This window comes from Huiozyma naganishii, chromosome 4, assembly GCF_000348985.1.
Source record: "Huiozyma naganishii CBS 8797 chromosome 4, complete genome".
In the NCBI taxonomy this organism is placed as follows: Eukaryota; Fungi; Ascomycota; class Saccharomycetes; order Saccharomycetales; family Saccharomycetaceae; genus Huiozyma; species Huiozyma naganishii.
The window spans coordinates 1-27,912 of NC_035925.1; the positions used below are offsets into that span (position 1 = coordinate 1).

The 27,912-nt window shown below is 43.9% G+C and overlaps 14 protein-coding genes across 14 annotated transcripts; 8 read left to right on the plus strand and 6 right to left on the minus strand.

The window, feature by feature from the left end:
* Positions 1–858, minus strand: KNAG0D00100 (uncharacterized protein; the record flags this gene model as incomplete). Its single annotated transcript, XM_022607409.1, has 1 exon — positions 1–858. A coding segment is annotated over one exon (858 nt), but the record flags the coding sequence as incomplete, so codon positions are not given.
* A 2,679-nt stretch (positions 859–3,537) lies between these two features.
* KNAG0D00110 (NAD(P)-dependent alcohol dehydrogenase) lies at positions 3,538–4,626 on the plus strand (the record flags this gene model as incomplete). Its single annotated transcript, XM_022607410.1, has 1 exon — positions 3,538–4,626. The coding sequence occupies one exon, from the start codon at positions 3,538–3,540 to the stop codon at positions 4,624–4,626; it is 1,089 nt and encodes a 362-aa protein (XP_022464009.1).
* A 443-nt stretch (positions 4,627–5,069) lies between these two features.
* On the plus strand, positions 5,070–6,104 carry GRE2 (methylglyoxal reductase (NADPH-dependent) GRE2; the record flags this gene model as incomplete). Its single annotated transcript, XM_022607411.1, has 1 exon — positions 5,070–6,104. The coding sequence occupies one exon, from the start codon at positions 5,070–5,072 to the stop codon at positions 6,102–6,104; it is 1,035 nt and encodes a 344-aa protein (XP_022464010.1).
* A 159-nt stretch (positions 6,105–6,263) lies between these two features.
* Positions 6,264–7,961, minus strand: KNAG0D00130 (uncharacterized protein; the record flags this gene model as incomplete). The annotated part of the gene is made up of 1 exon (XM_022607412.1): positions 6,264–7,961. One exon carries the CDS (start codon positions 7,959–7,961, stop codon positions 6,264–6,266), a length of 1,698 nt encoding a protein of 565 aa, XP_022464011.1.
* A 2,081-nt stretch (positions 7,962–10,042) lies between these two features.
* On the plus strand, positions 10,043–10,990 carry ESF2 (RNA-binding ATPase activator ESF2; the record flags this gene model as incomplete). The annotated part of the gene is made up of 1 exon (XM_022607413.1): positions 10,043–10,990. One exon carries the CDS (start codon positions 10,043–10,045, stop codon positions 10,988–10,990), a length of 948 nt encoding a protein of 315 aa, XP_022464012.1.
* A 263-nt stretch (positions 10,991–11,253) lies between these two features.
* NOG2 (putative GTPase NOG2) lies at positions 11,254–13,345 on the plus strand (the record flags this gene model as incomplete). The annotated part of the gene is made up of 2 exons (XM_022607414.1): positions 11,254–12,063; positions 12,605–13,345. The coding sequence occupies 2 exons, from the start codon at positions 11,254–11,256 to the stop codon at positions 13,343–13,345; spliced, it is 1,551 nt and encodes a 516-aa protein (XP_022464013.1).
* A 327-nt stretch (positions 13,346–13,672) lies between these two features.
* Positions 13,673–15,109, plus strand: POP2 (CCR4-NOT core DEDD family RNase subunit POP2; the record flags this gene model as incomplete). Its single annotated transcript, XM_022607415.1, has 1 exon — positions 13,673–15,109. The coding sequence occupies one exon, from the start codon at positions 13,673–13,675 to the stop codon at positions 15,107–15,109; it is 1,437 nt and encodes a 478-aa protein (XP_022464014.1).
* A 699-nt stretch (positions 15,110–15,808) lies between these two features.
* On the plus strand, positions 15,809–17,461 carry BRE5 (Bre5p; the record flags this gene model as incomplete). Its single annotated transcript, XM_022607416.1, has 1 exon — positions 15,809–17,461. One exon carries the CDS (start codon positions 15,809–15,811, stop codon positions 17,459–17,461), a length of 1,653 nt encoding a protein of 550 aa, XP_022464015.1.
* Positions 17,462–18,803: 1,342 nt separating this feature from the next.
* LYS9 (saccharopine dehydrogenase (NADP+, L-glutamate-forming)) lies at positions 18,804–20,144 on the plus strand (the record flags this gene model as incomplete). The annotated part of the gene is made up of 1 exon (XM_022607417.1): positions 18,804–20,144. One exon carries the CDS (start codon positions 18,804–18,806, stop codon positions 20,142–20,144), a length of 1,341 nt encoding a protein of 446 aa, XP_022464016.1.
* A 314-nt stretch (positions 20,145–20,458) lies between these two features.
* Positions 20,459–21,112, plus strand: MSO1 (Mso1p; the record flags this gene model as incomplete). The annotated part of the gene is made up of 1 exon (XM_022607419.1): positions 20,459–21,112. One exon carries the CDS (start codon positions 20,459–20,461, stop codon positions 21,110–21,112), a length of 654 nt encoding a protein of 217 aa, XP_022464017.1.
* A 109-nt stretch (positions 21,113–21,221) lies between these two features.
* KNAG0D00200 (putative aminophospholipid translocase regulatory protein) lies at positions 21,222–22,412 on the minus strand (the record flags this gene model as incomplete). The annotated part of the gene is made up of 1 exon (XM_022607420.1): positions 21,222–22,412. One exon carries the CDS (start codon positions 22,410–22,412, stop codon positions 21,222–21,224), a length of 1,191 nt encoding a protein of 396 aa, XP_022464018.1.
* Positions 22,413–22,720: 308 nt separating this feature from the next.
* FPK1 (serine/threonine protein kinase FPK1) lies at positions 22,721–25,222 on the minus strand (the record flags this gene model as incomplete). The annotated part of the gene is made up of 1 exon (XM_022607421.1): positions 22,721–25,222. One exon carries the CDS (start codon positions 25,220–25,222, stop codon positions 22,721–22,723), a length of 2,502 nt encoding a protein of 833 aa, XP_022464019.1.
* Positions 25,223–25,775: 553 nt separating this feature from the next.
* TRM112 (RNA methylation protein TRM112) lies at positions 25,776–26,183 on the minus strand (the record flags this gene model as incomplete). The annotated part of the gene is made up of 1 exon (XM_022607422.1): positions 25,776–26,183. The coding sequence occupies one exon, from the start codon at positions 26,181–26,183 to the stop codon at positions 25,776–25,778; it is 408 nt and encodes a 135-aa protein (XP_022464020.1).
* Positions 26,184–26,423: 240 nt separating this feature from the next.
* On the minus strand, positions 26,424–27,809 carry PET494 (Pet494p; the record flags this gene model as incomplete). The annotated part of the gene is made up of 1 exon (XM_022607423.1): positions 26,424–27,809. One exon carries the CDS (start codon positions 27,807–27,809, stop codon positions 26,424–26,426), a length of 1,386 nt encoding a protein of 461 aa, XP_022464021.1.
* Positions 27,810–27,912: the final 103 nt, after the last annotated feature.

Sequence of the window (27,912 nt, forward strand, 5' to 3'; positions counted from 1 at the left end):
CAGCAGAGAGTATGTGGTAGTGACCCACCGCCACACCTGAGCCTTCTTTTCCACAAACAGGGCTGTTATATCGCTAATGGTTGTTGCCGCTTGCGGATACAGCGCGGCATACGTTGTCCACGCCTTGATGGCGTCAAGGACGTAGCGGTATTGAAAGACAGAGAGAAACTCGACCTTTTCGGAGGTCACTTTGCGGATGTCCACGGCCGCCAGCTGGCAGAGGTGGGTAAAGTAAGCGGTGTGGCGGTCGTCTGTGAGGATCTCGCGGAAGTAACGTGCCTTTTTCAGAAACAGCTCGTCGGCCAGCGGCTCTTCAAACACGGAAATGGTGTCGGTGGGTCTGGGGAAGTTCCCCGCAAAACTGAACTGCGCGTAGACGTCGTCCAGATATATGAAAACACAGACGTTGCGGGCATAGTCACCCAGGGTTTCAGAGGAGACCTCGCGGGGAAAGGGGCTCTGATGGCCGTTGCGGTCAGTGGTGAACGCGGTCTTGGCCACACGGGCACACACAGTGTTGTAATACTTGAGCAGAACGGAAAGCACGCGGCTGCGCTTCTCGGAGTCGTTGGTGTGGTAGTCTGCCAAAAGCGTGCGGTCGGAGGCGCTGAACTCCAGGTTTTGCAAGCAGAGCTTCTTGCGGTAGAACCCCACTTCCCTGGTGTTAGTGATTGGCACAAACTCCTGGCTTGTTCCAATTCTGATCGGCTTGCGCGCAGGCGCGTAGTACAGGTACTTGAACATTTGCAGCTGGGGACGGACCGGATTACGTCCAATCTTCTCGCCACGGGCTTCTGCTCGCTCATTGCAATCTGCAGCCGTGGCTGTGTCCGCCACATAAACAGACTCGGTCTCCATGGATTCGAACAGCTTAGAGGAGGTACAGGGGATAAACCTGGGAGAGGTGTGCAAATTGTACAGCGCCTCGTCGTTCACAGTCTTAAGCTGGCAAATGGCCTTCTGCTCGGACTTGCGAAGAAACAACACGCTGGACGTTTTGATACGCAGAGTCTTGGTGCCGTTGGCGTTGATCAAGACAATGTAGCCATCGATCACCAAGCAGCGGTCGGAGATCTTGATAATAATTTTCTAACAGGAATGGAGCTCGCCGTGGGAACCAAGAATGACGCCGTCATGGTGGTAATCGACCGGTTATCCAAAATAGCCCACTTTATTCCAGTGAAGAAGACAACTACATTGCACACCTCAAAGCATCGTATCCGATCGAGATAGGTTGTTCACGTCTCAGGTTTGGCATCGATTCACGCAACGACTGGGGATCAAATTAAGTTTTACCATCAGCAACAACCCACAAGCTGATGTTCAGGTCGAACGGCTCAATCTTACCTTAGTAGGAACGGTTGAGGACTCTGTGCACGGAGAACCGTGGAGCCTGAGAAACGATACTTCCAATTGCAGAATTTTCTTATAACAACGCTTTCCAATCGACCATCAGGGCGACGCCGTTTTTGGCCGCCAATGCTTTCCACCCACGATTTATGGGACTTCTCAACCCATTAAAACCTTTGGCATGCAACACGTTCGGCACGACGTTTAGCAAGAGCCACGAGGTGGATAAGATCGAGAACTACCTACGAGCTGCCCAAGGAATCCTTGAGGACGTTCGCCGTAGGGTGTCACAAGAGCAAGACAGAGTCTCGCTCAAGAAAAACCAAGCGCTGCGGCCTAGTAACTTCAAAGTTGGTCAAAAGGTGTTAATCAAAAAGGACGTCTACATGAAACCAAAACGGGGACAGAAATTCCATTTCTTGTGGTATGGACCATATGCGATCGTGGAAGTCATCAGTCCGAACTCGTACCGAGTGGAGACTGGGACGGACACGCTTCGTCACTGTGTGTTCAATGCGCGGGATCTGAAGCCTTTCTCGGAACGGGAAAATGATTACGGACGCATCCCACCTTTGACTCGCGAAGCTCAATTGGCCAACCTCAACCAGATCGTTGGTTTGGGGGGAACTGGATATGCGCCCAGAGGGAACCATGATTGAGACTATTTGGAGGGATGGCAGAAGCGTGGGATACCATTCAAATGCCTCTCGAGCTGGTCGAAAGCCATCTACCCGCCCACTACATCGAGTACTTGAAAAAGCATCGAACGAATCGGAAACGATTGCAGGACGACGCTTTAGCGAGAGCACAAGTCCGTTGGCGTGGAGGCAGGTCCCCGATAAAGCGGAAAAGAATAGGGAGGAAACGCTGAACACTAGCATCCGAACTTTTCCGTTTTTATAAAAGTTACCATTAGGAGCAACGTCAACTAACGAGCAATGGTAATGCGGGTACTGCTGTCTAGTTCAAGCACACAGTATGTTTTTTAGGTTTAGGTTTTTTGCTTTCTGCGTCGCAGATTTTTCCCAGTGATCCATTTCTTTTGTTTGTTTTTTCATACAACATGCAAGAACGAATAACCAGTAAGTTGAACAGACTAGCGAGATCGGTCACTCGTTAGGATGGATTTTGTTTACTAAAAGACCAGGGTCCAGTTTTTGGAGACACAACGATCGTTCGCCGAGGACCGCCATATCCTCAACCTGATGTACATCCTTGACAGAGTTTGAAGCCGGTAGCGCGCTAAATCTGGGAAGCTTCAGCTTTTCCGATGCGTGGTGCTAGTGGTGAAGATTCTGTCTCGTATCAACAGCAAAGCATGCGTCTTATGAGAACTAGACAGAATCTTAGCGGGGGGAAATGTGAGGATAAATTGGGAACTCCCTTTGGGAATGGACTCATGACCCGCTACCCTATCTAATACAGTACTGTGAACTATTATAAACCCGATATCTATCAGTCTTAGACAAGGAAGCACAACTGCTACAACTACATACTTACGTATACGGCGTAAATACACAATATCAGAGTCCTTACACACTTTACTCTATCACAACCTGCTTTAGCTCTTACAATAAGTACATTTTTGTCTCACTTGAAAATGGAAAATTTTCACAACGGTATTTTTCATTGGAAAAATATACTTAAAGATATCTCAAGGTAGTATTATGTACGCTACGTAGTTCTGTTTAGAAAAGCCGATACAGTTTTCATATAAGTCCTATCGCCTTGTGATGATGAATCCCATCAGCGACCAGTACATATACACATTCTTCTTCCTTTCTTTCTTTTTTCGAAAGAAGCTGTATTACTAACTGCCACTGTAATCCTGTAAGAAGAGACTTGGACGCGGAATGAAAACTTTTCTTCTACCACACCTTCCCTCGCCTTCTTTCTGAAACTGTTCCTTGTAGAGATTTTACGTAAGAGAAAAATTCCTCGAACGAAAACAAAAGAAAAAGAAATGAAGAAAAAAAGTTTTTCCGATAAATGTTCCGAATCGGGAAAATCTTCCGTGGCATCATCCTACCTTGAAGAGCCAATCATACGTCATCTGAGAATTGCCACTATAAGAGCACTATAAAAGAGCTCGCCTCCCACAGAGTATGCTCTATCTAAACGTTTACCGTGTCTTGTAGTGCTAAACACAAGGCAAACACCAGACTATTATACATCAATTACAAAAAAATGACCTATCCAGAAAAGTTTCAAGGTATTGCAGTTCTAGACCATAAGGATTGGAAGAACGCCAAGAAAGTGGAATATGAGCCAAAAGTATTTGGGGACAGAGATATTGATGTCAAGATCGAATGTTGCGGGGTGTGTGGTTCCGATGTACACTGTGCCAGTGGTCATTGGGGGGACATTGCCAAGCCATTGATTGTCGGTCATGAAATAGTCGGCCACGTCGTGAAAGTGGGTCCAAACTGTACCAGCGGTGTTAAGGTTGGTGACCGTGTTGGGCTCGGTGCCCAAGCTTTGTCATGCATGAAATGTAAACGTTGCTTAAACGGGAACGAGTCCTACTGTCCAAATGCGATCCAGACTTATTCCACGCCGTATGAAGACGGGTACGTCTCCAAAGGTGGGTACGCTGACTATGTCCGGGTTCACGAACAGTTCACAGTCCCAATTCCAGAAAACATCCCATCTCATCTGGCAGCGCCGTTGATGTGTGGTGGGTTGACCGTGTTCTCCCCATTGCTGAGAAATGGCTGTGGTCCAGGGAAAAAAGTGGCTATTTTAGGTATCGGTGGTATTGGGCATATGGGTGTCCTGCTTGCCAAAGCTATGGGTGCTGAAGTTTACGCTATATCCAGAACTTCGAGTAAGAAAGAGGATGCGATGAAACTTGGTGCCGACCACTTCATCGCGACCAAGGAGGAACCGGACTGGCACGAAAAGTACTTTGACGAGCTGGACTTGGTTGTGGTCTGTGCAGGGTCTGTTACAGACATTGACTTCAACACTTTGCCTAAGATTATCGCTGTCGGTGGTCGCATTGTGTCCATTGCTATTCCAGAAATGAGCGAAGTTTTGGAATTGAAGCCCTTCGGTCTAGTAGGTGTGTCCATTGCCAACAGCCTTCTTGGTTCGATGGAAGAGTTGAAACAACTGTTGAAACTTGTTTCGGAAAAGGACATCAAGATCTGGGTAGAGACCGTGCCCATCAGTGAGAAGGGTGTCCACGAAGTATTCGAAAGAATGGACAAAGGTGACGTTAGATACAGATTTACGCTGACCGATTACGAAAAGGAATTCTCCTCCGGTAATTAGATAGACCGTTGACCAGGTCGCATTGGATAATTGTACAAGTTAGGTAAATAGTAAAAACACATCAGTACTGTTCCCGCCCCCCGCGTTAGTGCACAACGTCCGGCTTACATAATCGACCTTTCGCTTGTTAGGTCTTGTCGTCGTTACACTCGTTCGGCCGAACAGCCACGTTCGGCCGAACCTGTCGGTAACTTTTCGGCCCTTTGGACTTCCTCTCTGTTTTTTTTTTTCCCTTTCGCCTTCCGATCTCGGGTAAGAGGTATCCGGAAGGGATACGCAGCTATGGGGCTCCCTTACCAAGGCATTGATTGCAAAACCGAGAATGTTCTGCTTCGCAAAAAGAAGCGTATAAAAGGGTGGTTGGTTGTGATCCAAATTTCAGATTTTCTAAACAGGAATAGAAAGAAACAGTTAACCGAACACATCATTTTAACAAACCCACAATGTCCGTTTTTATCTCAGGTGCCACTGGTTACATTGCTCGTCACATCGTTGGCCAATTGCTCGACCAAGACTACAAAGTGATCGGGACATGCAGAACCCAAGCAAAGGCCGATCAATTAATGAAACAGTTCGGTAACAACCCTAACTTGGTCATGGAGATCGTGGAAGATATTTCTAAGCTGGACGCATTCGACAGCGTGATTCAAAAGCACAGCAAAGAAATCAAGTACGTTTTGCACACAGCTTCCCCTTTCTTCTTCGACACTACAGATTTTGTCAAAGATCTTTTAGTTCCCGCTGTAAACGGGACTAAAGGTATCCTACAGTCCATCAAGCAGTACGCGGCGGACTCTGTGGAACGTGTTGTGGTCACATCCAGTTATGCTGCTGTGTTCGATATGGACCGTGAAAATGAGAAGGATCTTGTTCTAACTGAGGAGTCTTGGAACCCAGACTCTTGGGAACATTGCCAGAGAAACCCTGTTGCTGCATACTGTGGCTCCAAAAAGTTTGCAGAACAGGCTGCTTGGGAATTCCTAAAGGAGAATAAGGACACGGTCAAATTTAAACTGGCCACTGTAAACCCAGTCTATGTTTTTGGCCCTCAGAAGTTTGATGCTGACGTGAGCCAGAAGTTGAACACTTCTTGTGAAATTGTGAACCAGTTGGTTCACGCCACGCCAGACACCGATCTAACTCCTCTAAGCTTTTACGGTGGGTTTATCGATGTTCGTGATGTTGCAAAGGCCCATGTGCTGGCTATCCAGAAGGATGAGTTGCTGGGACAGAGACTAATCCTAAGTGAGGGCCGTTTCAACACCCAAGACATTTTGGATGTTTTGAACAAGGATTTCCCAACATTGAAAGGTAAACTGCCGGTCGGTAAGCCAGGGACTGGTACGGTGGTTTGTGATACCGGTGCCACTATCGACAATTCCAAGAGTAAGAAACTACTTGGTTTCCAATTCCGCTCATTGGAGGAGACCATTGATGATACAGCGTCTCAAATTTTGAAACACGAAGGGAACCTATAATACGGACAAGTTAAGAGGACTTTACTTTATCTTTAGAATATATAGAAACGAATATATTTCTTCTCGTTTGGCTTTTGAAGGGTGAAGATCGATTTGGTCAACAATGTGTTATGACACTTCGAAACTTTACATAGATCGCTCCCTTATCTCACAGCTATTTCACTGTTGTGAACGAACATTGGTTGTTAGAGTTAGGCTATGTTTCCTATCTTCACCCTTTTTACCAGCTACCTTTGGGTATTCAGTGATAACACCAAATATAGCAACCAATGTACCTAACCCTGCAGTACCAATTCCGACATATCCAATGATGTTGATTGTTTTAGTAAATGCGTTGCCCTTGTGAGCCATACAATCCGGACATTGGTAACGCAGTACAGATGCCGCTGTAGGTGGACCCAACGCCGTGGCATAGTTCAGAACTGCACCTACTAACGAGGCACCCAGACCCTTGAACTTGTCCGGGATACGATTTGATAAAAGCAAAGTGGCAGAGGGGAAAGAAATATCCAATCCAAATGAAATTACAATTGTAGTAACGAACACTTCGCCCCAGTACGTTTGGCCTGCCCCCATAGTAGCCATTAAAATCGGTGGAACTAAAAACGCAAGCAATGATATGAGCATACGAATTTGTACTTGCACGTGGATGTTCAGTAAAAGAGCAGAAAATAATGCTGCAAAGACACCAGAGACAGCCATTGGAGTCATCTTTGCCGCTGCAAGTAAAAGGGTATCGCCCTTTGCCATGAGATTGAACCGAAACGTGTATGCTGCCCACATAGTAAATGAGGCGTAGGCGAAAAAAATGGCAAGTAAAACTTTTAACGTATTCGCAGAAATATGAGTCCACGGTAACAACGGATCATCCACTTTGGTTTCCACATACATTGCTAAGGCTAATATAACCACGCTTACGATAAGAAGAACGTAAACGTACGTCCTTCCAAATCCGTATGTCGGCGCCTGGTTCCACGCCACACTGAACAACACCAATCCGGTAACAAAAAGAAACGCTCCCAAGTAATCGAAGTAAAACACGTTACTAGTTTCATGTTTCTCAACTACATCGCCAGGGATGAAAAAAATGGAAAGGATGATGATCACAACGCAAGCTATGGCCATGCTCCAATATGCCCAAGACCAGTGGGCCAGTTGAGTAAACAGGGCAGAAAACACCATTCCCAACACGACACCGAACGAACCACAGGCACCGAAAAAGGAGAAAATGAAATTCTTTCTTTTGCAAGGTGGATACGATTTACCCAGTATGGACAGGGCACTAGTGAATGTAAATGCTGCCCCAATCCCCTGTGCTGCTCTGCAGAAAAAGAAGAAATGAGATGAGGGACAATATCTGCTGAAGCCAGTGAGCAAAGACCATAAAGCCAGCCATGCATAACCTATGAGGAACATTGATTTATGACCGTTCATATCACCCATTTTACCAGCGATCAGAACAAAAGAGCCGTAAGTGGTGGCATAGCCACCGTTACACCAACCGGAGTCAGATGGGTGTGTTAGCTTAAACCACTCAACAATTACATCCATTTGCGGTATACCTTGAACAGCACCTGCTAACCCCAGTACTTGACTGGAAGAGACTAGTAGTACAAAAATAATCTCATGTAGCAATGACATATTCAACGTCGCTTCTTCGCCGGTACACGGAGGATCGTGCTCCTCTGGAGCAGGAGCGCTCTTATTTATATCTGAAACGTTATCATCACTATCACGTCTCGTCTTCGAGCTATCATCACCGCCATTGAAATTGATCGAGTCGTATGTCCCGTTTACCTCTTTGTTCTCTAACCGAAAAATGTTTTCGCTGTTACTATCACTGTTAATACTATTCATTGACTTGAAAGGTTCAGTTTATATAACCATACTATTTTCAAACTAAAATGCTGGTTGGAAAAATCAATGAACCGTTTGCTTCAGAGTAAAAGGGTGACGAAGAGGAGGAATGAAACCTTCGGTATAGCAGTGGTTCTAGTGAATAGTAAAAAAATACGCCCAGTTACGTTGATACAAGTATCCACCAAAAATTGATACCTGTTCCTAGAACGTGGGGACAATATCCAGTTGTAAGTATACACTATTTCAAGTGAGTTTAAGAACAGAAGATTGGAAGGTTGGTCTTGTACAGATGTCTCAGAACGTTTCTCAAAGTTTCTTTCTTTTTCCGTTGTTCAGTTTTCAGCCGTTCAACACGATCTGTCGTCCTTGTTTTTTCGTTACACTTTACCCCTATTTAAGTATCAGTTCGAAGACCACAGGTGTCACGAGGTGGATAGGAGAGAGCTGTTAGCCGGGACTCCGGGGGACAGGAATGGCATGCTGGACGTTAGAAGCAGCTTGCGTTCGTTTCAGTTTATATGGACAGCTATTCTTTGTAGAAACTAAGTATAGAGAAAAGCGTGTGTGATATTTGTTGGATATTGGAAATCCAGCTTCGTACAATGTTACATTGCTTATCGTCATATAAAAGGTGAAAACAATTCATCGACAGTTTATGTAACTCTCCTATATAATGCGTATACGGGGGAGGAGCTTCCGACGTTCGGCACAGACCGTCTGCTGGAAAACCCTGCCACACCTCAAAAATGCGTAGTGCATCGTCATTCTTAGCTTCTAGCAATGTTCTGTCTTTTATCGTCATCTCTTTCAAGATACAATCTTTAAGGTCTAATGTAAAAGACATGAGATTCCAAGAAAGATAAACCACAAGAGAATATTTTGCGAACCGAGGAATAGGTGAAGATGAATTGTAGAGCTGTTACACTCTTAAAAACAATACTGTATACTGTTCTAGTCTAAACACTCCATTGCACTAGTTATCTGAGCTGTACTTGCTTACCTGAATGTGCTTAGCTACCGAGATCAGCCATTCGAGAATAATCTTGAAAGAGATTGACAAGGCTTTTTGTCACTTTGTATACGATTTGACCAATATGGCGTTTGTATGTCTAAACTATTCTTCAACAAAAGGGTATTTATATGTGAGGATAAATTGGGAACTCCCCTTGGGAGTGGACTCATGACTCGTCACCCTCTCTAATACAGTACCGAGAACTATTATAAACCCGACATGTGAGTATACAAACTCGAGACATGCGGATGGCCCGTTATCCGGAACATATATAAACCGCAAGGTATCTGCACCGACATTTTTCAAGACCGTCACCAGGACCCAACTAACAACTAAGTCTTAGATAAAGGAGTACAACTGATATAACTACATATTTACGTATACGGCGTAAATAAACAATATCAGACCGTCCTTACACACTCTAATCTCACCCGACCTGCTTTAGCTATCACATTAATTTGATACTCGGTTTTTAATTTTAGACTGCTGCGTAATTCTTTGGTTTCAAGTCAATCGTTTTGATGAGTTACATGTCTATTTGATATGCTATAAATTCATATTGACCTTCCACAGCAAGTTCGGGGCAATCACATTTCTTACTGGGCTACGGATATCAAAGTTATTCGCCTGGGACCGGCCAGTTATCCTAAAAAAGTATAACAGTAATTAGTTGTATTTGTTACTTAATTATGACCATAAAAGTCTGTAGCGGTTTTACAGAGAGCGAGGCGTTCAGAGCCTTTTACTACAAAATACTTTTTAACCGCCAGTTATCTCTTACAATTACACCTTAATCGCAGTACTCAGAAAATACAAATCTCATGCTCTCTCAAGCAACAATACAATTTACTTGCAATTTACTCTTATAACCAATTCGGTAGGCCAAAAACTTGTCAAGGTAACCCACTGAACAATGCTATAAGATGTGTTTGTTTCAAGACCTGCCGTCCTACATCGAAAAATTTTTAATATAGAACAAAAAAAAATATCACACGGTGAAATGTTCGATGCCCTTCACTCAAACGAAACGCGTATTGAGAAGTATTGACATTGTTGCGAGCTTACAATGTCCGATCACAGCGATAATATAAATGACTTTTCATCCGATGATGAGCAAGACAAGAATATTCTTATCTTCCCCAAGAAAAGTCACACAACTGCTTTTCCTGAGGTAAACGATATTGAGCAATCTGATGAGTCTGAAGGAGAACCTCAAGAGGAAACGGGTCATGTCGTTGATTCTCCAAAAGCTGATGAAGAAGAAAGTAAAGACGGAGAGACGGGAAACGTTGGAGAGACAACGGAAGACAAAGCATTGCGTTTGAGAAAGAGGTTAGAACTAGTTAATGCATTAAAGAAATCGAAGCACAAGACTGGCGTTATCTACTTATCGAGAATCCCACCGTACATGAAGCCTGCTAAGATGAGGCAGATCCTTTCCCGTTTTGGCCAGCTGGACAGGCTGTTTTTGAAAAGGGAAGATGAGAGCAAGTACAGGCAGAGGATCAAGGGCAACGGTAATAAGAAGAACATGTACGAGGAAGGGTGGGCCGAGTTCATACGGAAAAGAGACGCCAAACTATGCGCCGAGACACTAAACGGGAATATCATTGGTGGGAAGAAGGGTACATTTTACCATGACGATATATTGAACGTTAAGTACCTGCCAGGGTTCAAGTGGGCGGATCTGACGGAACAGATTGCCAGAGAAAACGATATAAGGCATGCAAAACTAGAGATGGAGATTTCCCAGGCGAACAAATTGAACGCAGAGTTTATCAGAAATGTGGAGAAGAGCAAGATGCTATCCAACATGAACAAAGCAAAGAAGAGGAAGGCCCAAAAAGAGGACCAGAAGGAACCATCTGATGAAGACGTAGAAAGACAAAGAGAGCAGCAGTATAAAAGGTTCCAACAGCACAAGGTTTCCACAAACAGGGCCAGTGCTCCTGAGAACATAAAACAGACCAAGTCGTCAGATACTCTTGGGAGTGTCTTGAGTAATCTTCTGTAAAGCACTTGGCAATGGCCTAATCGGTGTATCATCATAAACGTATGTATTGTATAGGCTCATCGCCCGCTGGAAATAAAAAAATTAAAAGATGGAAAATTTTTCTCTTCGGGAAAACAGTGAAGAAAATTTTTATCTGTTCGTTTTTAAAGATTGATGCGATGAGATGAGCTTTATTCAACTACTGTAACAGTTTCTCTCCGTTGGTAGTTGCTGTAACAACACAGGTATTACTCTTTCAACCAACTTAGTTTATATTATTAACTATGGGTACCGCTAAGAAGGAAAAGTCCAGAAGAGTCCGTGAGGGAAACGTCAAGGATGGAAACTTGCGGGTAAAAGGTGAGAATTTCTACCGTGATGGTAAGAGGGTCAAGTTCCTGAATATGTACACTGGTGGTAAAGCCATTAAGAACAAAAAGGGTGACTTGATCAGAGCTGCTCCCCTTCAGGATAGTACTATCCCTGATGGTCGGGTGGCCCCAGACCGTCGTTGGTTCGGGAACACGAGAGTCATCTCCCAGGATGCGTTGACGCATTTCAGAGACTCCCTCGGTGCCACTGAAAAGGACACATATCAAGTTCTTTTGAGAAGAAATAAGCTACCCATGTCTCTGCTTGACGAAAAGGATACTACAGAATCTCCTAAAGCTAAAATCCTGGAGACTGAGAGTTTCGAACACACTTTTGGTCCAAAGGCCCAAAGGAAAAAGCCGAGAATGGCTGCCTCGAACCTTGAGGACTTGGTCAGTGCGACTGAAGAGGAAAACCAGAAATATAAAGAAAAGGAGGAACTGAATTCCACCCTAGGCTTGATGGGGAGCTCGCAAATGGAGGAGGATGGTTGGACACAGTCAGCAAAGGAACATATATTCAGTAAAGGTCAGTCCAAGCGTATTTGGAATGAACTTTATAAGGTCATCGACTCCTCTGACGTTGTTATCCATGTCCTCGATGCAAGAGATCCGTTAGGTACACGTTGTAAATCCGTTGAAGAATACATGAAAAAGGAAACACCCCATAAACATTTGATTTACGTCTTGAATAAGTGTGATTTGGTTCCAACTTGGGTTGCAGTATGTTTGAATTTATTTTATTTCTCCACAGGGTTCAATGGCTATTAACTTAACACTGCGGATATATTCCAGCACTGTTTTTTTTCTGTTTTCGAAATTTCTACACCAAAACTCTTTGTCAGGATGCTTTTCCTTTTAGATTTTACTTTTAGAACGGTAAATTCTTGCTACAAAAGGGTCTGTTAAAGTTTTGGGAAAGTAATAACTGTTCTTTCTACCCTCCTGAGTTTTTCAGGTAACAAGTAGAATTCTAAAGAGGACAATTTTTCGTTTTGAAAGATATACCTTTGAAGATACCGAACAGCTAGGATTTTATGAGTTGAATTTTGTTGTGTTCCCACTCTTCACGAGTGTTTATACACCCATAACATTATTCGTAGTAAAAAACCTAACATTCACGACAAACACTTCGAAAACGAAAATAAAATGTTTAAATGCCCCAAAAGAAAAGTTAATAACAATTTGCGAGACTCTATCACAGAATCATTTTTACTAACAAACAATTTCAATTCTTCAATTGAATCTTTTTCATTAATTTCAGGCCGCTTGGGTAAAACATTTATCTAAATCCCGTCCAACATTGGCCTTTCACGCTTCCATCACGAATTCGTTTGGTAAAGGTTCATTGATCCAATTACTGCGTCAATTTTCCCAACTTCACAGCGACAGGCAACAAATATCGGTGGGGTTCATCGGGTACCCAAACACCGGTAAGTCGTCTATCATCAACACTCTCAGAAAGAAAAAGGTTTGTCCAGTCGCCCCAATTCCAGGCGAAACAAAAGTCTGGCAATATATTACTTTGATGAAGAGGATCTTCTTGATCGACTGTCCGGGGATTGTCCCACCTTCTGCGAAAGATACCGAGGAAGACATTTTATTCAGAGGTGTTGTAAGAGTGGAGCATGTGTCACATCCGGAACAGTACATCGCCAGTGTACTAAAGCGTTGTCAGACAAAACATTTAGAGAGAACTTACGAAATATCCGGCTGGAAGGATGCTACAGGTTTCATTGAAATGCTTGCAAGGAAGCAAGGTAGATTATTGAAGGGTGGTGAACCAGATGAATCAGGAGTTTCCAAGCAAATCTTAAATGACTTCAACAGAGGTAAGATTCCATGGTTTGTTGTTCCACCAGAAAAGGAGGAACATCCTGGGGTCGAAAAGTCTGCATCTTCTTCTAAGGAGACCAACAGCAAGAAGAGACCATCTACGGAAGACTCGGAAATACCTGCGGAGAAAACGCATACCGAGCAGGAACCTAAAAGACAAAAAGCATGATAAACCAGCAATGTTTTAGATATTAATATAGATATATACGTATATAAATTATTCCACCATCCTTCCAATAGCAATTATGTACATTATTTCTTTTCCCAGTAGACATAGCATTGGGTATGCTCTTTGTTTTATTGCTATCTGTCAAAAAAAAATGAGAAAGAAAAAAGAGAATAAAATACTCGAATGAAAAACATCTAGTAAAAAGAGACTTCCATGATACCAAATGTTGTTAAACAGTCACCCCCAAAAATACTGTTGAGATCTTCCTGGAAGTGTGGTTTGGTGACTTCAACCTCTGTAATTGCTTTATATTTGGAATAGTGCATCATGCAATCGTTAAACATCCAACCACACGGTCTCTCCATGGGCACGGAACAGCTTTTCATGCAAGGCCAAGCGTCAAACGAGCCACAACAGCCGCCTGGCATCCCTATGAACGGTATGAATCAGATGTTTTCTGCGCAGCTGAACCAAGGAAGAGTATTGAACCAACAACCCGGCTTGTTGCCCAATCTACAAGCATTAACAAATAATCAAGATATGAGCAATGCCTATTTAATGAAACAGAAAATCGAACCGATGCTTTCGCAACAAGCTGCTGTTGCAGCACAAGTACAAGGACAACTGCCACCTCAAAATGGCCAACCGCAACCCCAACTTTCCCTACAAGGTCAAAGCCAACTTCAGCAACAACAGCAACAGCAACCACAACAGGCATTCAATATAAATATGGGTTCGATTCCGCCTGGGATAAATGTCTTACAGCAGCCGGGAATGAATGTGGGACAGCCCGTGTCAGCGCAACTTAACATGCCCAAACAGCTTCATATGATGAACAATCTAAATAACATGGTCGGGACGGGTGTTGGGATAGGAGTTGGAGGCGCTGCACCACCACCACCGATGATGTTACCTCCACCTAATCACTTGCTAATCAGAGATGTATGGAAAAACAACCTATACCATGAATTCACTACCATTCGACAGCTAATAGGACAATACAATCATGTATCTATCAGCAGTGAGTTTGTCGGGACTTTGGCCAGGCCAATTGGAACCTTCAGGTCTAAAGAAGATTACCACTATCAAACAATGAGATCTAATGTTGACTTTTTGAATCCAATACAGTTGGGAATTTCGTTGAGCGATGGAAACGGTAACAAACCGGAAAATGGTCCATCAACATGGCAGTTCAATTTCAACTTCGACATCGATAAGGAAATGGTGTCCGTTGAGTCATTGGAGTTGTTGACAAAATCTGGCATAAACTTTGAAGACCATCATCAAAATGGTGTTTCCACGTACGAGTTTGCACAACTGATGATGGATTCTGGGCTTGTCATGGACCCCGAAGTGACTTGGATTACGTACCATGCCGCATACGATTTAGGATTTCTAGTTAACATTTTGATGAACGATATTATGCCGAACAATAGAGAGGACTTTGAGAAATGGGTTCACACTTTGATGCCAAACATGTTCGATCTAAACCTAATTTTCAAAGTGATCCGAGACCTACAAAATCCGCTGCCGCAAGGAGCTCAACAAGGCCAAACCTCTTCCCAGTTTACATTGACAAGTCTGGCCGATGAGTTGGCCATTCCAAGATTTCCGGTCTTCACAACTACAGGTGGGCAGAGTCTTCTGATGCTATTGTGCTTCTGCCAGTTGAATAAACTATCCATGCATAAATTTCCTAACGGAGTGGACTTCGGAAAGTACAAGAACATTATATATGGTATTGATGGGGAAGACCTACGCTGAAGTGAAAAGTGAGGGAGCCATGTGTTTTTTGAAAGCATTTTTTAACATATATGACTTGACAGAACAATTAATGTATTATGTAGCGTTACAGGTTCCCGAACAGTCGTTCCTGACACATCATGGATGGTTCTTGTCAATCAAACACTGCCTTAGGGCAGGGTTACTAGTGGAACAATGAGTAAATTGGTTTTTTTATGTTTTTTTTTCTCGTCGAGATTTTTCAATTTCTCGGTGGCATATTTGAAGTCTAAACAACCTCATCCTTTCACAACTTTACACGGGTCAGCAGCCGCACTTGGACAGTCTGGGCGTCCATAGTCTATTCGAAAGATATTTTGAGACATTTTGTCTGCATTAGCATTTTTTTCTTACATTTTATTCCTCATACCAGCACCAATTGGAATCCTTTACTATAGTTTCTTTTACGCTCAGCATCAGGTCATTTCCCTCCTAGTCTTCCTCAGTTGACATTTTTAAAAATTACAAAGAGGAGATACCACATATTACAGGGCTATTCTAGACTTCAGCAATTTCTACAGGTCAAAATTAGGATCCCATAATTAGCACTCGATCAACATATATTGCCTTTTTTTTCCTTTTTACGACAACTAACAAAACAAGACGGCATTCACCGCTTATACTGCTCGCTTTGGATACTGAACTACCACATTATTAAGTATAGACTCAAGTGCATTTAAGATGGTTCTTTCAATTCAAGAAATAGTCTATGCATTTCTGCAGGTGTACTACCAAAGAATGAAATCAAATCCTGGGAAGCTAGCAAATTTGTACTCTAGCACTGCAGAATTGGCGCATATCAACTATACCCAAATAGCCAATAAACTGGAGGATATTGACGAAATTCCAACTGTCAAATTGACAGGAAGGGATAACATTAGCAAATTCTTCTCGAGACACGAGAAGAAAGTAAGCGATTTGAAAGTGAAAATTGATAGCTGCGATTTCCAAACTACAGGAATTAATCATAAAAATATCCTGATCTCTGTCACCGGAGAACTCTTCTGGCCGGGATCTCAGGTGTACCAATTTTGCCAGACTTTTATACTGAATCCTGTCGCCAAAAGCAACGATATCTACGATATATCGAACGATATTATCCGGTTCATCCCCAACACTTTCCAGAAGATTGAATTAGTGGTCGAGAAACAGGGACGTGCCCCAACTGTGGAGGTAGGTACACAAGAGCTAGTGGTAACCACTTCTGAAGAAAAAAAGAAATCTCAAGCCAGTAAGACTGCTGCTCAAGAAAATATACACAGTGAGGATGCTAGCGCTAATTCAGCTAAAGGTGAGTCTTCTGTTTCTCAAGTACAAATGAGTGGGCAAGAGAACGACTTGACGGGCGTGGTTACTGAACAAATTGTACACAAGGAAAATTCGGCTAGTAATTCTATCCCGCAGGCATCTACTACAGATGTATTGGAAGAAAAGAAGAAAATTTCTACCGCACCAGAACTAACACCAACAGGGGACGTGGCCGTCAAAAAGGACAGTATACCAAAGGAATTATCTCCAAATCCAACTCTACCAAAGGAATTACCGTTAAAGGAAACTATGGCAAAGGAAGATCCGCCAAAGGAATCTTCGCCGAAAGAAATTTTGTCAAAGGAATCTTCACAAAAGGAGACAACCACAGTCGGAAATTTGCCAACCGATCCTGTTGAAAAGGAAACCGCGCTCAAAGAGGATTCTGTTGGAAGCGAAGAGTCCCCGAAAACTGAGCCAACAAAAGCAGTTTCCCCAACCCCGTCGAAACTTTCATGGGCATCCAAACTAGCTTCTGTGGGGGCTTCTAAAGAATCAAAAAAGATCATGATTCCAAAGAATGTCGCTCCGACGACGACTGCGATTCCTGAATCACCAATCACGAAGAAAGATATCAATGCCAAGAAGATTCTTGTGGAAAAGAAGTCAGATATGGGCAACCGGAAGGACAACAACAGCAACCGAAAAGATCGGAAGAAGCCTTCATTTAGCCTTGTGAACAAAGAAGGCTACTATCCAATATATGTCAGTGGCACATTCCGATTGAGCGAGGAAGATTTGAAGAGGATATTAACCCAAGAGTTTGGTACGGTGATGAAAATTAATAGCCGCGAAAACTTTTCTGTCGTTGATTTCCAAACACAAGCTAGTCAAATTGAAGCTATTGAAAGAGGGAGACTAACGATAAACGGTACAGAGGTGACATTAGAACGGAAGACGATCAAAAAATCATCATCTCCACAGGCGATAAATGGAGGAGCTAATAATAACGGCTACGTGACTTCGTCGTCACAGAAAATTCATAGGAAACTTAACAACGTCAAAAGGAAAGAACAAGCTAACTGACTCAAGATCCAGCAAGCGAGAAATAAATAGAAGAATCAAAAATTAAGAAACATTAACGACACATCAAGAATTGTATAATACTTGTAGCAATAAGTAATAACCACAAGAAACAAACCCAAAAGACCAAGGGAACGTAAGTTCAACGGCCTGATACACAAATCCTTTTCTCGAAGAGGGTTTTCGATTACACGACTTTCTACAAATGACGTACATGTCAATCGCAGACACAAACAGGACATACTACTACTATAAGAAGAAGCGAATTGTAACATGGCTTCAAAATGGTAAGAAAGTGGGTAAATTTTTCGGCACTCAAAAGAGAGTGCCGACGATTCATGCCATTCTGCAACGCACCAGTTAGAAGAAAAGGAAGCACAAACCAGGAAAAAAAGAATAAGAAAAGGCTAACAGCTCAAAGAGAACGAACATCCAAAGAGAACGTCGTCTCTCCAAACTGTCTTCCTTTTCTATATTTCTTTTGTTCTCGGTCACTCCCCCACTTCCAAACCGATGCGTCTCCGTGTAGAGGTTCAATCTCAGGGATTCGTTTACCACAGCTACCTAGGTGATGTCGTAGATGCGGAGATAAAGTCCCATGAGTATTTCACCAGAAGAACAGGACTACCAAGGAAAACAACCATGATGGGCAAAGAAGAACTAGAGAAAAGTGTCGTCTTCCTCTGCTCTTTATATCTAAAAGAGAGAAAATTTTCCATTTCTTGGTGCTGGTTGTGACGCGTCTGGGTAACACTTCCGATTCGGTGCTAGAGGAGGCGGACAAGGTAGGTCTCGCTGCGGTGGTCTTGGACCGCCGCCTTGCACTGTGTTGCTAGCTCTATCCAACAACCAGTGTTTCTGTTGCCAGACTCAAAAGAGCAAGAAGCTGAGACGGAATTTTGGTGCGGTCTCAGTACTAGAGGGGAGTCGAATTCCCGATGGGATACCGCGACAACAACGTTGCTAAATTGGTCCACTACGTCTCCCCTGTTGCAAGTAGCAGATAACGTCACACACAGAGTGTAGAGGTCCTCCGATACCCAACTTCTTCGCAATATGACGTTGAATCTCAGGAATACCTGGGAAATTCCATTGTAAGCGTTTGAAATTCCGTCGGGATTTCGCCGAGGCGTCAACTACACGCCTATGAGGTAAGTCACCTTGAGGGATATTGCCAGGCTAGCGTATTCATCCATCAACTCAGCACATATATATATATGTGTGTGTGTGTGGTCGAACAGTGATGGTTCTCTGTTTTCCTCGTCAATGTTAGGTTCGTCTTTGTAACAACAGAGTACTATCAAGGACAAACCCTGCTAATTAAACAAGCGGTTCCCTGTTGCAAATGACCAAAAACGTTCTACTGTTAGGTTCTGGGTTCGTTGCCCAACCAGTCGTGGACACACTTTCTGCTGACCCAAACTTCAACGTCACCGTTGGATGCAGAACTTTGGCCAACGCTCAGGCTTTGGCTAAGGATTCTGGTTCCAAAGCGGTCTCCGTTGACGTCACAGACGATGCGTCTCTGGACAGCGCGCTCTCTTCTAACGATTTGGTCATCTCTTTGATTCCTTACATTTTCCACCCAAACGTGGTCAGAAGTGCCATCAGATTGAAGAAAGATGTGGTCACCTCTTCTTACATCTCTCCAGCTCTGAGGGAGTTGGAACCGGAAATTAAGGCAGCCGGTATCACTGTTATGAACGAAATTGGGTTGGACCCAGGTATCGACCATTTGTACGCAGTAAAGACCATTGACGAAGTGCATCGTGTCGGTGGTAAGATCAAGTCCTTCCTGTCCTACTGTGGTGGTTTGCCAGCCCCAGAGGACTCGGACAATCCTCTCGGATACAAATTCTCCTGGTCGTCTAGAGGTGTGTTGCTAGCTTTGAGAAACTCTGCCAAGTACTGGAAGGACGGTAAAATCGTCGAGATTGCATCCGAGGATTTGATGACCTCTGCGAAACCGTACTTTATCTACCCTGGGTATGCGTTTGTCTGCTATCCAAACAGAGACTCCACCGTTTTCAAGGAACTGTATCATATTCCAGAAGCGGATACTATCATAAGAGGTACCTTGAGATACCAAGGTTTCCCAGAGTTTGTCAAAGTTCTAGTGGACATGGGTATGTTGAAAGAGGAAGAATCTGACATCTGGAAAAAACCAACCCCATGGAATGATGCGCTATCCCAATATTTGGGTGCCAAATCCAATTCAAAGGCGGACATAATCTCGAAGATTGATTCGTTAACGAAATGGGAGTCCGATGAGGACAGAGAGAGAATCCTATCAGGTTTGGCGTGGTTGGGTCTATTCTCTAACACTCCTATAACACCAAGAGCAAACCCATTGGACTCCCTTTGTGCTCGTTTAGAGGAATTGATGCAGTACGAGGAAGGAGAACGTGACATGGTCGTGTTACAGCACAAATTTGGTATCGAGTGGGCCGACGGCACCACTGAAACAAGGACATCTACACTGGTGGATTACGGTAAACTCGGTGGCTACAGTTCGATGGCTGCCACTGTTGGTCTTCCAGTATCCGTCGCTACAAAACTCGTTCTCGATGGCACTATAAAGGGTCCAGGTCTTGTCGCCCCTTACAGTCCAGAGATAAACGACCCAATCATGAAGGAATTGAAGGATAAGTACGGCATCTACTTGAAGGAAAAGACAGTCACCTAATTCATTTTATAAATATCTCCTTTGTCTAGACTTCAAGTAGCACCGCACCTTCAACATATATATATATATAAAGTTATTTACAGGCATGTCTAATCGTTTCCGTGTACGGTACTACGCTCACATCTGCAACAGTATACTCCTCTTATAAGTGGCATGCCTCCTAAGGGCGTACATTGTACTGTCTAAATTTTTTTGTCTATACGATGATACACTTTTTGAAACATGAGAAAAACTTTGAGACGGCAAGATTATTTTAAAGGATCGTTGTACTGTCTTGTCGGGATAGCTAAGGGATCTACGCTAGTTTATTCACAATGTCGCATGTTGGTGTTCAAGAGCACGGTATTTGGAACAAATTTCGAGCTTCTACAAAATCCTTGTCGAGCTCCTTCTCCCAGCTTTCAACTAAATCGGAAAGGGATGGAGATACACCGTCCACCACGATTGTCCATAAAGCTATTGTGAAGTTTTATGAACAACAAGAACCATTCCAAGGGTTTCCAGGGTGGCTGGGACACAAAGAAGATCTACCAGATGAGCAGAAAGTGTTAAGGAAGCAAACGGAGCATTTAGCAAAGCAGGCTAAACCTTCCAAGCTACGGTCTTTGAGGAGGGCGGCCACCGATATAACACACAGTCACTCTGATAGCCCCTCAACAAATAACACGTCTAGTAATGGGTTCCAGTTCGGAAGCTCCGGTATTTCTGATGGGAGACGACCCACAGCTGGGATGTCTTTCCATTCTATCTACAAAAAAGATGACCAATTCGGCCTAGACATCAATGATTCAGGATTCAGCTCTCAACCAGATAGCTATCGCGGTAGTCCTGGTATTCCAGAGAATAGCGGTGCGAATAACTCCTCTCCCTCTGCAGGCTCTGGGAATAGTATACCAACAAAACCTGCTAGCTCATCTGATTTGATGAGCGCGAGGTTGAAGAGGAGAGCGACGAGGGAAAGATTTTGATCAGAAACTTTGAATGGCGTGTTTATTATTATTGTGTTATGGATAAAATTAAGTAAGAATACGAAAATGATATATGTATGACAGTTCAGGTAAGTTTGTTGCATTTTTATTACAAAATTTCCCTGATGGGAGGGGCCCGTTTATCAAAAGATCTTACTCTTGCAGGCCTGGTCCTTGGTTCCATGGTGTACTCCAAATAGTTATGCTGGACGAGTACTTTCGGTTGGATTATCACTTTGGTTAGGAAAACCACAGCAAATAAGATACAAATCCCTGCCACAATTAAAAAAATGACACCTAAGGAGACGTTCCTTGCGCCGATAATGTGATTATTGGTCAGCACAAACGATTTCGTCCCATTGAACGATAATACGGGGTAATTCAGACCGAGGTCCATCGTATAAATTCCCTCATGTAGGATGTCGCTTTTATCGTCATTCTTTAATGCCAGTTTATAGAATTTTGGCAACGCGGCAGTCCGCATCCATACTTGAAATTCTTGCCATGTATGCAAATTCGGTATATTATCATCGTTGTATCCGTTCGGAAACATTTTGGCCCAGTTCGGTGGTGGTACAATTTGAGAGGCGTTATATTTCGTCGAACCAAAATTACTTCTATCGCTTGACCATGATATATCGCTGTTGCTCAGTGGGTAGCTAGCTGAGGTATTTTCTTGGTTAAACAGTCGCAAGTCAAATGTGTCATTAAACATTGAGTTTGCGATCAGTCCACATGGATAAACAATCTTATTGTCTTGTTCCCTCAGTGGCTTGCAATGTGTCGTCAGATCATCCACTGAAAGTGCATCACCCTTCAACTGGTTTTCGTCAAAGGATATCACGTATTTCCTATGATTTTGATTGAATTTGGTCAGCTTATAATACACATAAATTGATGAATCGATTTCACTGGGTACCTGGAACTGCAGGCGACATGTCATGTTTTCGGGATCGTTCTGATCATTCTTCACCAAAGTCCACTTAGGTTGCATGGTCACCTTTTTTTTGAAATGATAGTCCACGTACTGAGCGGGGATAGTCTTGAACTCCCCATTTGTAGGGGCCTCTAAGTGGCACGTTTGGTAATCAATCGTTATATTCTGGACATTTACAGCACTAATCACCAGCCCCACTCCGATAGGTGCAAAAATACACGCAATTAATATCAGGACAGGTAACACACTCTGTGGAGAAAGGTCCGGTTGCCATGCCTTCAATCGTTGCTGCCGGAAATCTGTGTTTAGAGGCCGCCTACTATGTCTACCAGGCGGCTTGGGCCACCGAAAGGACAGTTTCATGGTACTTTGTACGCTCCAGAAGTCTGCAGTAGGGGGCGGACAGTAGCCTCGGTCTATCGTTGAACACCACCGCTGATAGTTTCTCAACCGGAAGTTAATGAGCAACATTAAAGTTCGTTAATGAACAAAAAAATCGATAAATTTCGACCTTATTAAAGAGGGAACGATTACATTCGAACAGTTTCATTTAAGAACGTGGTTCAAAAGCTGTCAAAAGATATCGTTAAATGGGCTATGTATGACAAGAATATTGTATTTAATTTCGCGAGTAGAGATGGGGCTCGTTAGTGCATGTTCGTAGACCAGGTTCATCCTCGTTTCGTGAAAAACCCTCTGTGACTGTTGCTTCTAGACCTATTGGCGTTTGGAGTGTAGGATATCTTACCGTAGGAGTTGTTATCTCCGTATATCAAGGAGCTGTTGTCCGTTTGCATTAGACTCATAGAGCTGAAATCACAAAAGGGATCATCGCTTGGTAGCCCCTCCTCGTTTTCCACCTCTTCCTCGAACATATCCCTTTCTCTAACGGCAACAGCAGTGTCTCGATCTTTATTCTTGTCCTTACCTGAAGGATAAGTGGCAAAGTCAAACCCGTCGTCGGTGAGTTTCGGGATTAGTGGTGGATCCTGGTTCCTTAGAAATGACCATTGGACTTTCTTGAAAAACGGATGTCTCTTTATGTCCGCGGCGCCCATTTTGGAGCCCAACCTTTTAGATTCATTCTTGGAAAGAAGTTTCCGGATCAAGTCTTTGCAATGCCTGGATATTTCGTGGTGTTCAGGGAATGTGACCTCGTTTTTCAAAATGTTGCAGAATGTTTCATTGGTGTTTTCACCTTTGAATGGCGTGCACCCAAATAACATTTCATAGATGAGTATTCCTAAAGTCCACCAGTCAACTGCAGCGGTGTGGCCATTACCACGAATGACTTCTGGTGCAATGTATTCCTCTGTTCCCACAAAGGAGTTCGTTCTGAAACCTTCAGAAAAAACCTTCGTATCGACCATTGAACTCTGGGTAGCTACTCTTTTGACCGGTTTCGCCGCATCGTTTGCTTGGACAGACAAATCAAAGTCGGAAAGCATGATATGACCTGATTTATGCAACAAAATATTTTCCGGTTTCAAATCTCTGTATATAAACCCAAGCAGATGCAAGTACTCCAAAGCGGCTGTTACCTCGCTGGCGTAAAACCTTGCATCATCTTCTGAAATGGATTTAGCCTTCCTTGTTTGCAAAGCCCTGAAAAACTCACCCCCCATGCAGTATTCCATGCACAGATAGACATAATCTTCCGTTTGGAAAGAATGGTATAATGTTACAACGAATGGGTGGTTACTGGTCGCTAATATTTCCTGCTCTGTTAGAATCCTTTGAACTTTTTTCCGTTTGATCATTTCCCTCTTTGTGAAGACCTTCAGTGCGTAAAGTCGGTTCGTTTCCTTTTCTCTTACCAAGAACACTTTACCCACGTCACCCTGGCCCAGCATCCGTATCTTTTCAAAGGATTGTGGACCTACTTTGACGTCCTCAAATTTGTTACCAAATGATTTGTTTCTCAAACGTTGCGAGCGTTTCGGTTCTATAAAATAATGTGATTTGGGTAAAGATGCACTGGTGCTTCGATTCCCAAAATTCCCCGTGGCCGACTCCGGTTCTGAGGCGGCACGAACCAGTTTCCTTTTAGGCGTCCCCAAAGTCTGTGCTTTGTCCAGGGAAAGTGGTGTCCCCGCGGAAGAGGGTATATTTGGGGACGGAGTAGCAGAACCTGTGCTGTTATTTGACGTGTAAGCAGAATGAATCTCTCTTGATGGAAACTGTCTGGGTTCACTCGGTGGCGGCGAATCATCGCCATCGATACCAACGATAATCGACGGGAAGGGCTGCAGATTTTCATGCGAGCCCATATTGGAAGTGGACGTGTCCCCCAACGAGACAGTATTAACTTGGGCCCTTCCACTAAACGAAGAGTGGGGCCGATCTGCCAAGTCCGTTGCATTATAGAACTGGTCCAGTTCCTCGTTCTCTTTAATTCCATTCAACGACATATTGCTTGGCGTTCTCTGTTCAAAGCTCCCAGGCGTGGATCCATTGTTCTGATTCACGGATAAGTGTTCGAATAATGCCGCTGCGTTGTTAAAGTCATCCTGCTGGTCCGTTTGTTGTGGTAACTTATCCCGTCCAAATCCCGGACTAGATGAATTGCTGGTTTTAAAATATGTTCTGTTCTTCCCCTCTACCCCTGTGTAGTTGTCATAGTCCTGCAAAGTGTTATTCCCAACAATCACAGATTTTGAAGAGGATCGCTTGCTACCAGCCTCATCGACATCAAAGCCACTCGGAGACATGGCCATTTTGGGATCCTCTGTTGAGTAAGGATGGTAGTGTTTTTCTATATGGACGTGCCCTGGGTTTTGTAGAGTCTTTTGTTTCCCAGTGCCAGTTGGGTTATTCAATGACGAGACAGGTGATGGTTTTGTTGTACCAACTGGGGTCATTGGCGATACGTACCTTGATTTATTATGGCTGTCACTTGGGTGTTCATAGTCCAAAGTGCCCGCACTGTTGTGGAACATGCTTCTCAACTTTGAAAACCTGCCTGCCGTTTTATCGTTGTTCTGTTGATCTTCTTTACCCATCCCGGAGACCATAGGTACAGGCACAGGAGCTTGGATTTCCTTGGAATTGCTTGTCGATCTTTTCGTCCACGATTTCTTCGACAACAGTTTAGAGAAAGAGACGCTTCTGACTCTCTCGCTGCCTGCGCCGGGTCTTGCACGCTGGCTTTCCTCTTCGGTCATTTTCAACATCCGGGATCACACGTCAGTGTATAGATAGTTCCAACGTTTTACGAATCCAACGTCTCCAGCTCTTGAGAACGTAAGGGGTGGGCGTCGAGAGAAACGAGAGGTACTCAGTGGTAACCAAATTGGGAGCAGGGGAAAAAACTGAGAAAGAAGATACCTCTTCTCAAACGATCTTGCACTACAACAAAGAATCAATAGGCAGTGTAGTGGCCCTGTACCTGGTGTGGTGGTGGTGGTGTCTACAGTCCGCAGACGTTCCAACGCTCTCCTCCAACCTCCTTCCCCCCCACCCATATATACAAATCACATTCGCAGAGGAAAATTTCCACGTTTTCCATTTGAAGAAGGCGCGGTATTTAAACTCTGGGGTAAACCGGGAAGAGGCAGCGAATAACTGTGGTTCAGATTGCGCAGATCGTGATACGGATCGTGAAAGTATACATATGTGTAGTTGTAATAGTAGTAGTAGTAGTAGCATTAATGGTGCAACTGGTGGGTAGAGTTTCAATTTTTATTTATTTATTGTACAGGTATATGCGTTGCGGGTATGGTGGACTCAGGCCAAGTGTGGTGGGAGTAGGAGGTTTGGAATGCTGTTCTTAATGAAGTATATGTGGCCGCAATTCCTGCACTTCATTTCGCCCTCCGTAATCGAGGTCTGGATCAGTAAAGTGTGCAGGTCGCGCAGGATGATTATATCTTCCTCGGACAGCTGGTCCGCGTCTGCGGGGAGCTCCGGTTTCGTCGTCGGCAGTCCCGCGTTCCCCAGCTCGGAAACCACGCGCACCACTGCATCCCATTCTACCCTCTCCAAGATATTCAGCATGAACTCCGGGTTGAATTCAATGTTCTCGTTCTGGACGAGCTGGCATTTGGCACCCTCGTACTGCAATGGGAAGTTGTCATTGCTCACATCGCACGCCTTGACCGAGCATTTCAAAAAATTGGTGGTAAGCACTTTCATCTTATGTGTTTGTGGTTGGAGCTGGATGTCTCTGGGGGAGCGTTTCTCGTCCTAAAGCTTCAACAATCTGCCCCAGCGGGTCCCTCTCTATCCGTAAAGTTCATCGATTTCTTCAGTTTAAAAAGTTTTTTTTCCTTCAAAGTGTTCGTTGGCAGTGACAACTGTGGACGGGACCAGCAAGGCGGGACGTCAGTTGGCCTGGGGAGGGCGGACAGACGGTTGTCGCTTCGAGAACCACCATCACTTCAATGTCTTCAGGAGAGAGAGCAGCTCTTTGTTTTGAGAAATTATTTTGAAATATTGTGCCCGGTCCTTTTCTCCAATTTGTACCGGTTCATCCGAGAGCACGATACGCACGTTCCCGGAGTTCGCAGCCACTCCATTCTGCTTCAGTAGCCTCACTATGCGCAAAATCTCATCATTGTAGTCTCTCGTGCTCTGTGTCAGGTGCGACGCGTCTCTCAGCTTTATGTACCCCTGCATTATGTCCATCAAAGTGGACAGCTGGACGGTGTAGTAGTCCGAGACTCGAGGAAAGAACAGTCCACATCGTGGGTCATTACCATTCAATACCACGGAGGAATATTCAAGAAACATCTCTTTGTCCCCCCTCAGAGAATCCTGGAGGATCTCACGGTAGAACGATTCGTTGGAGATAATTGAATTATTCTCTGTATTTTTGACCAACAGGTAGAAGTGGTTATAGAGCCACCTTCGCATGAGTTTTTTGAAGATTTTGTTATCAGATGATGTATCGTACAGCTCGTGGAATTCGTCTATTGTGGCCAGTTCAGTGGTATTTAATGTCTGGCAAAGCTGTTTCAAACGACGTGGGAAGTGGTACCAATTGGGCAACTTGAACTCGTACAGCCTGTTTATATTGGCAAAGATCGGTTGACTCAACTGTCTCCAAGTCTTGTACACAGACGTGGCCGGATTGGAAGATGTAGATATTTCATTCAAAGTCTTTAGCTGGTCCTCGTTGAAGATTGGATTCGTCAGTGACCACGAACTGGAACCGTGCTCAATGTTCCCATTGCCCCCTTTCTGTCGCGTCATATCTTGATACGTTTCAAATGTATAAAATAAATGGAAAAGTGAAGCTTTTGCCAACTGTGCTTGAATGGATTTGGTTACCCCAGATTTGGGAAGCTCTACATGGCTGTATGTGGTTAACGGAGATTCAATTTCTTCCTGTTGTCGCACCTGCTCTGTCTCCGTCTTCTGTTTCTGTTCCGTGGTTCTGTGCGGTCCCTGTTGATATCGACCCTTCTTTGGTAAGGAAAGAACCACATACTCTGCCGGAGCAGCGATCGCACCCGTGTCAGACCGTTGCTCACTCAGTTCTAACTGAGAGGAGAGAATCTGTTTCTCCAATATTTGTGCATGATGGAAATCAACAAGCGTATTGTACGTAACAATCCCTGTAAACGCTATTATATTTGTAGTAACAAATGTGACATTACCTGGAGCGTTGAAATAACCCCACAATGTTTCCCCAAAACTAGGCCGTCCGGGATTTCGTTTTCCGTTAAACTGAATAAGATCAGAGCGACTGTAGCCATTAGACCGCGTCGAGTATATTCGCCTCCATATACACTTCATCCTCACCGTTCCCCACCTCATCTATGGTTCACGTGAAACGTAAGGGGATTGGTCCGGGGATGAATTTTCGTAATAAAAGAGTGCAGCCTCACTTCTTCAGCAGGTCAAAAAAACAGGCGTATAA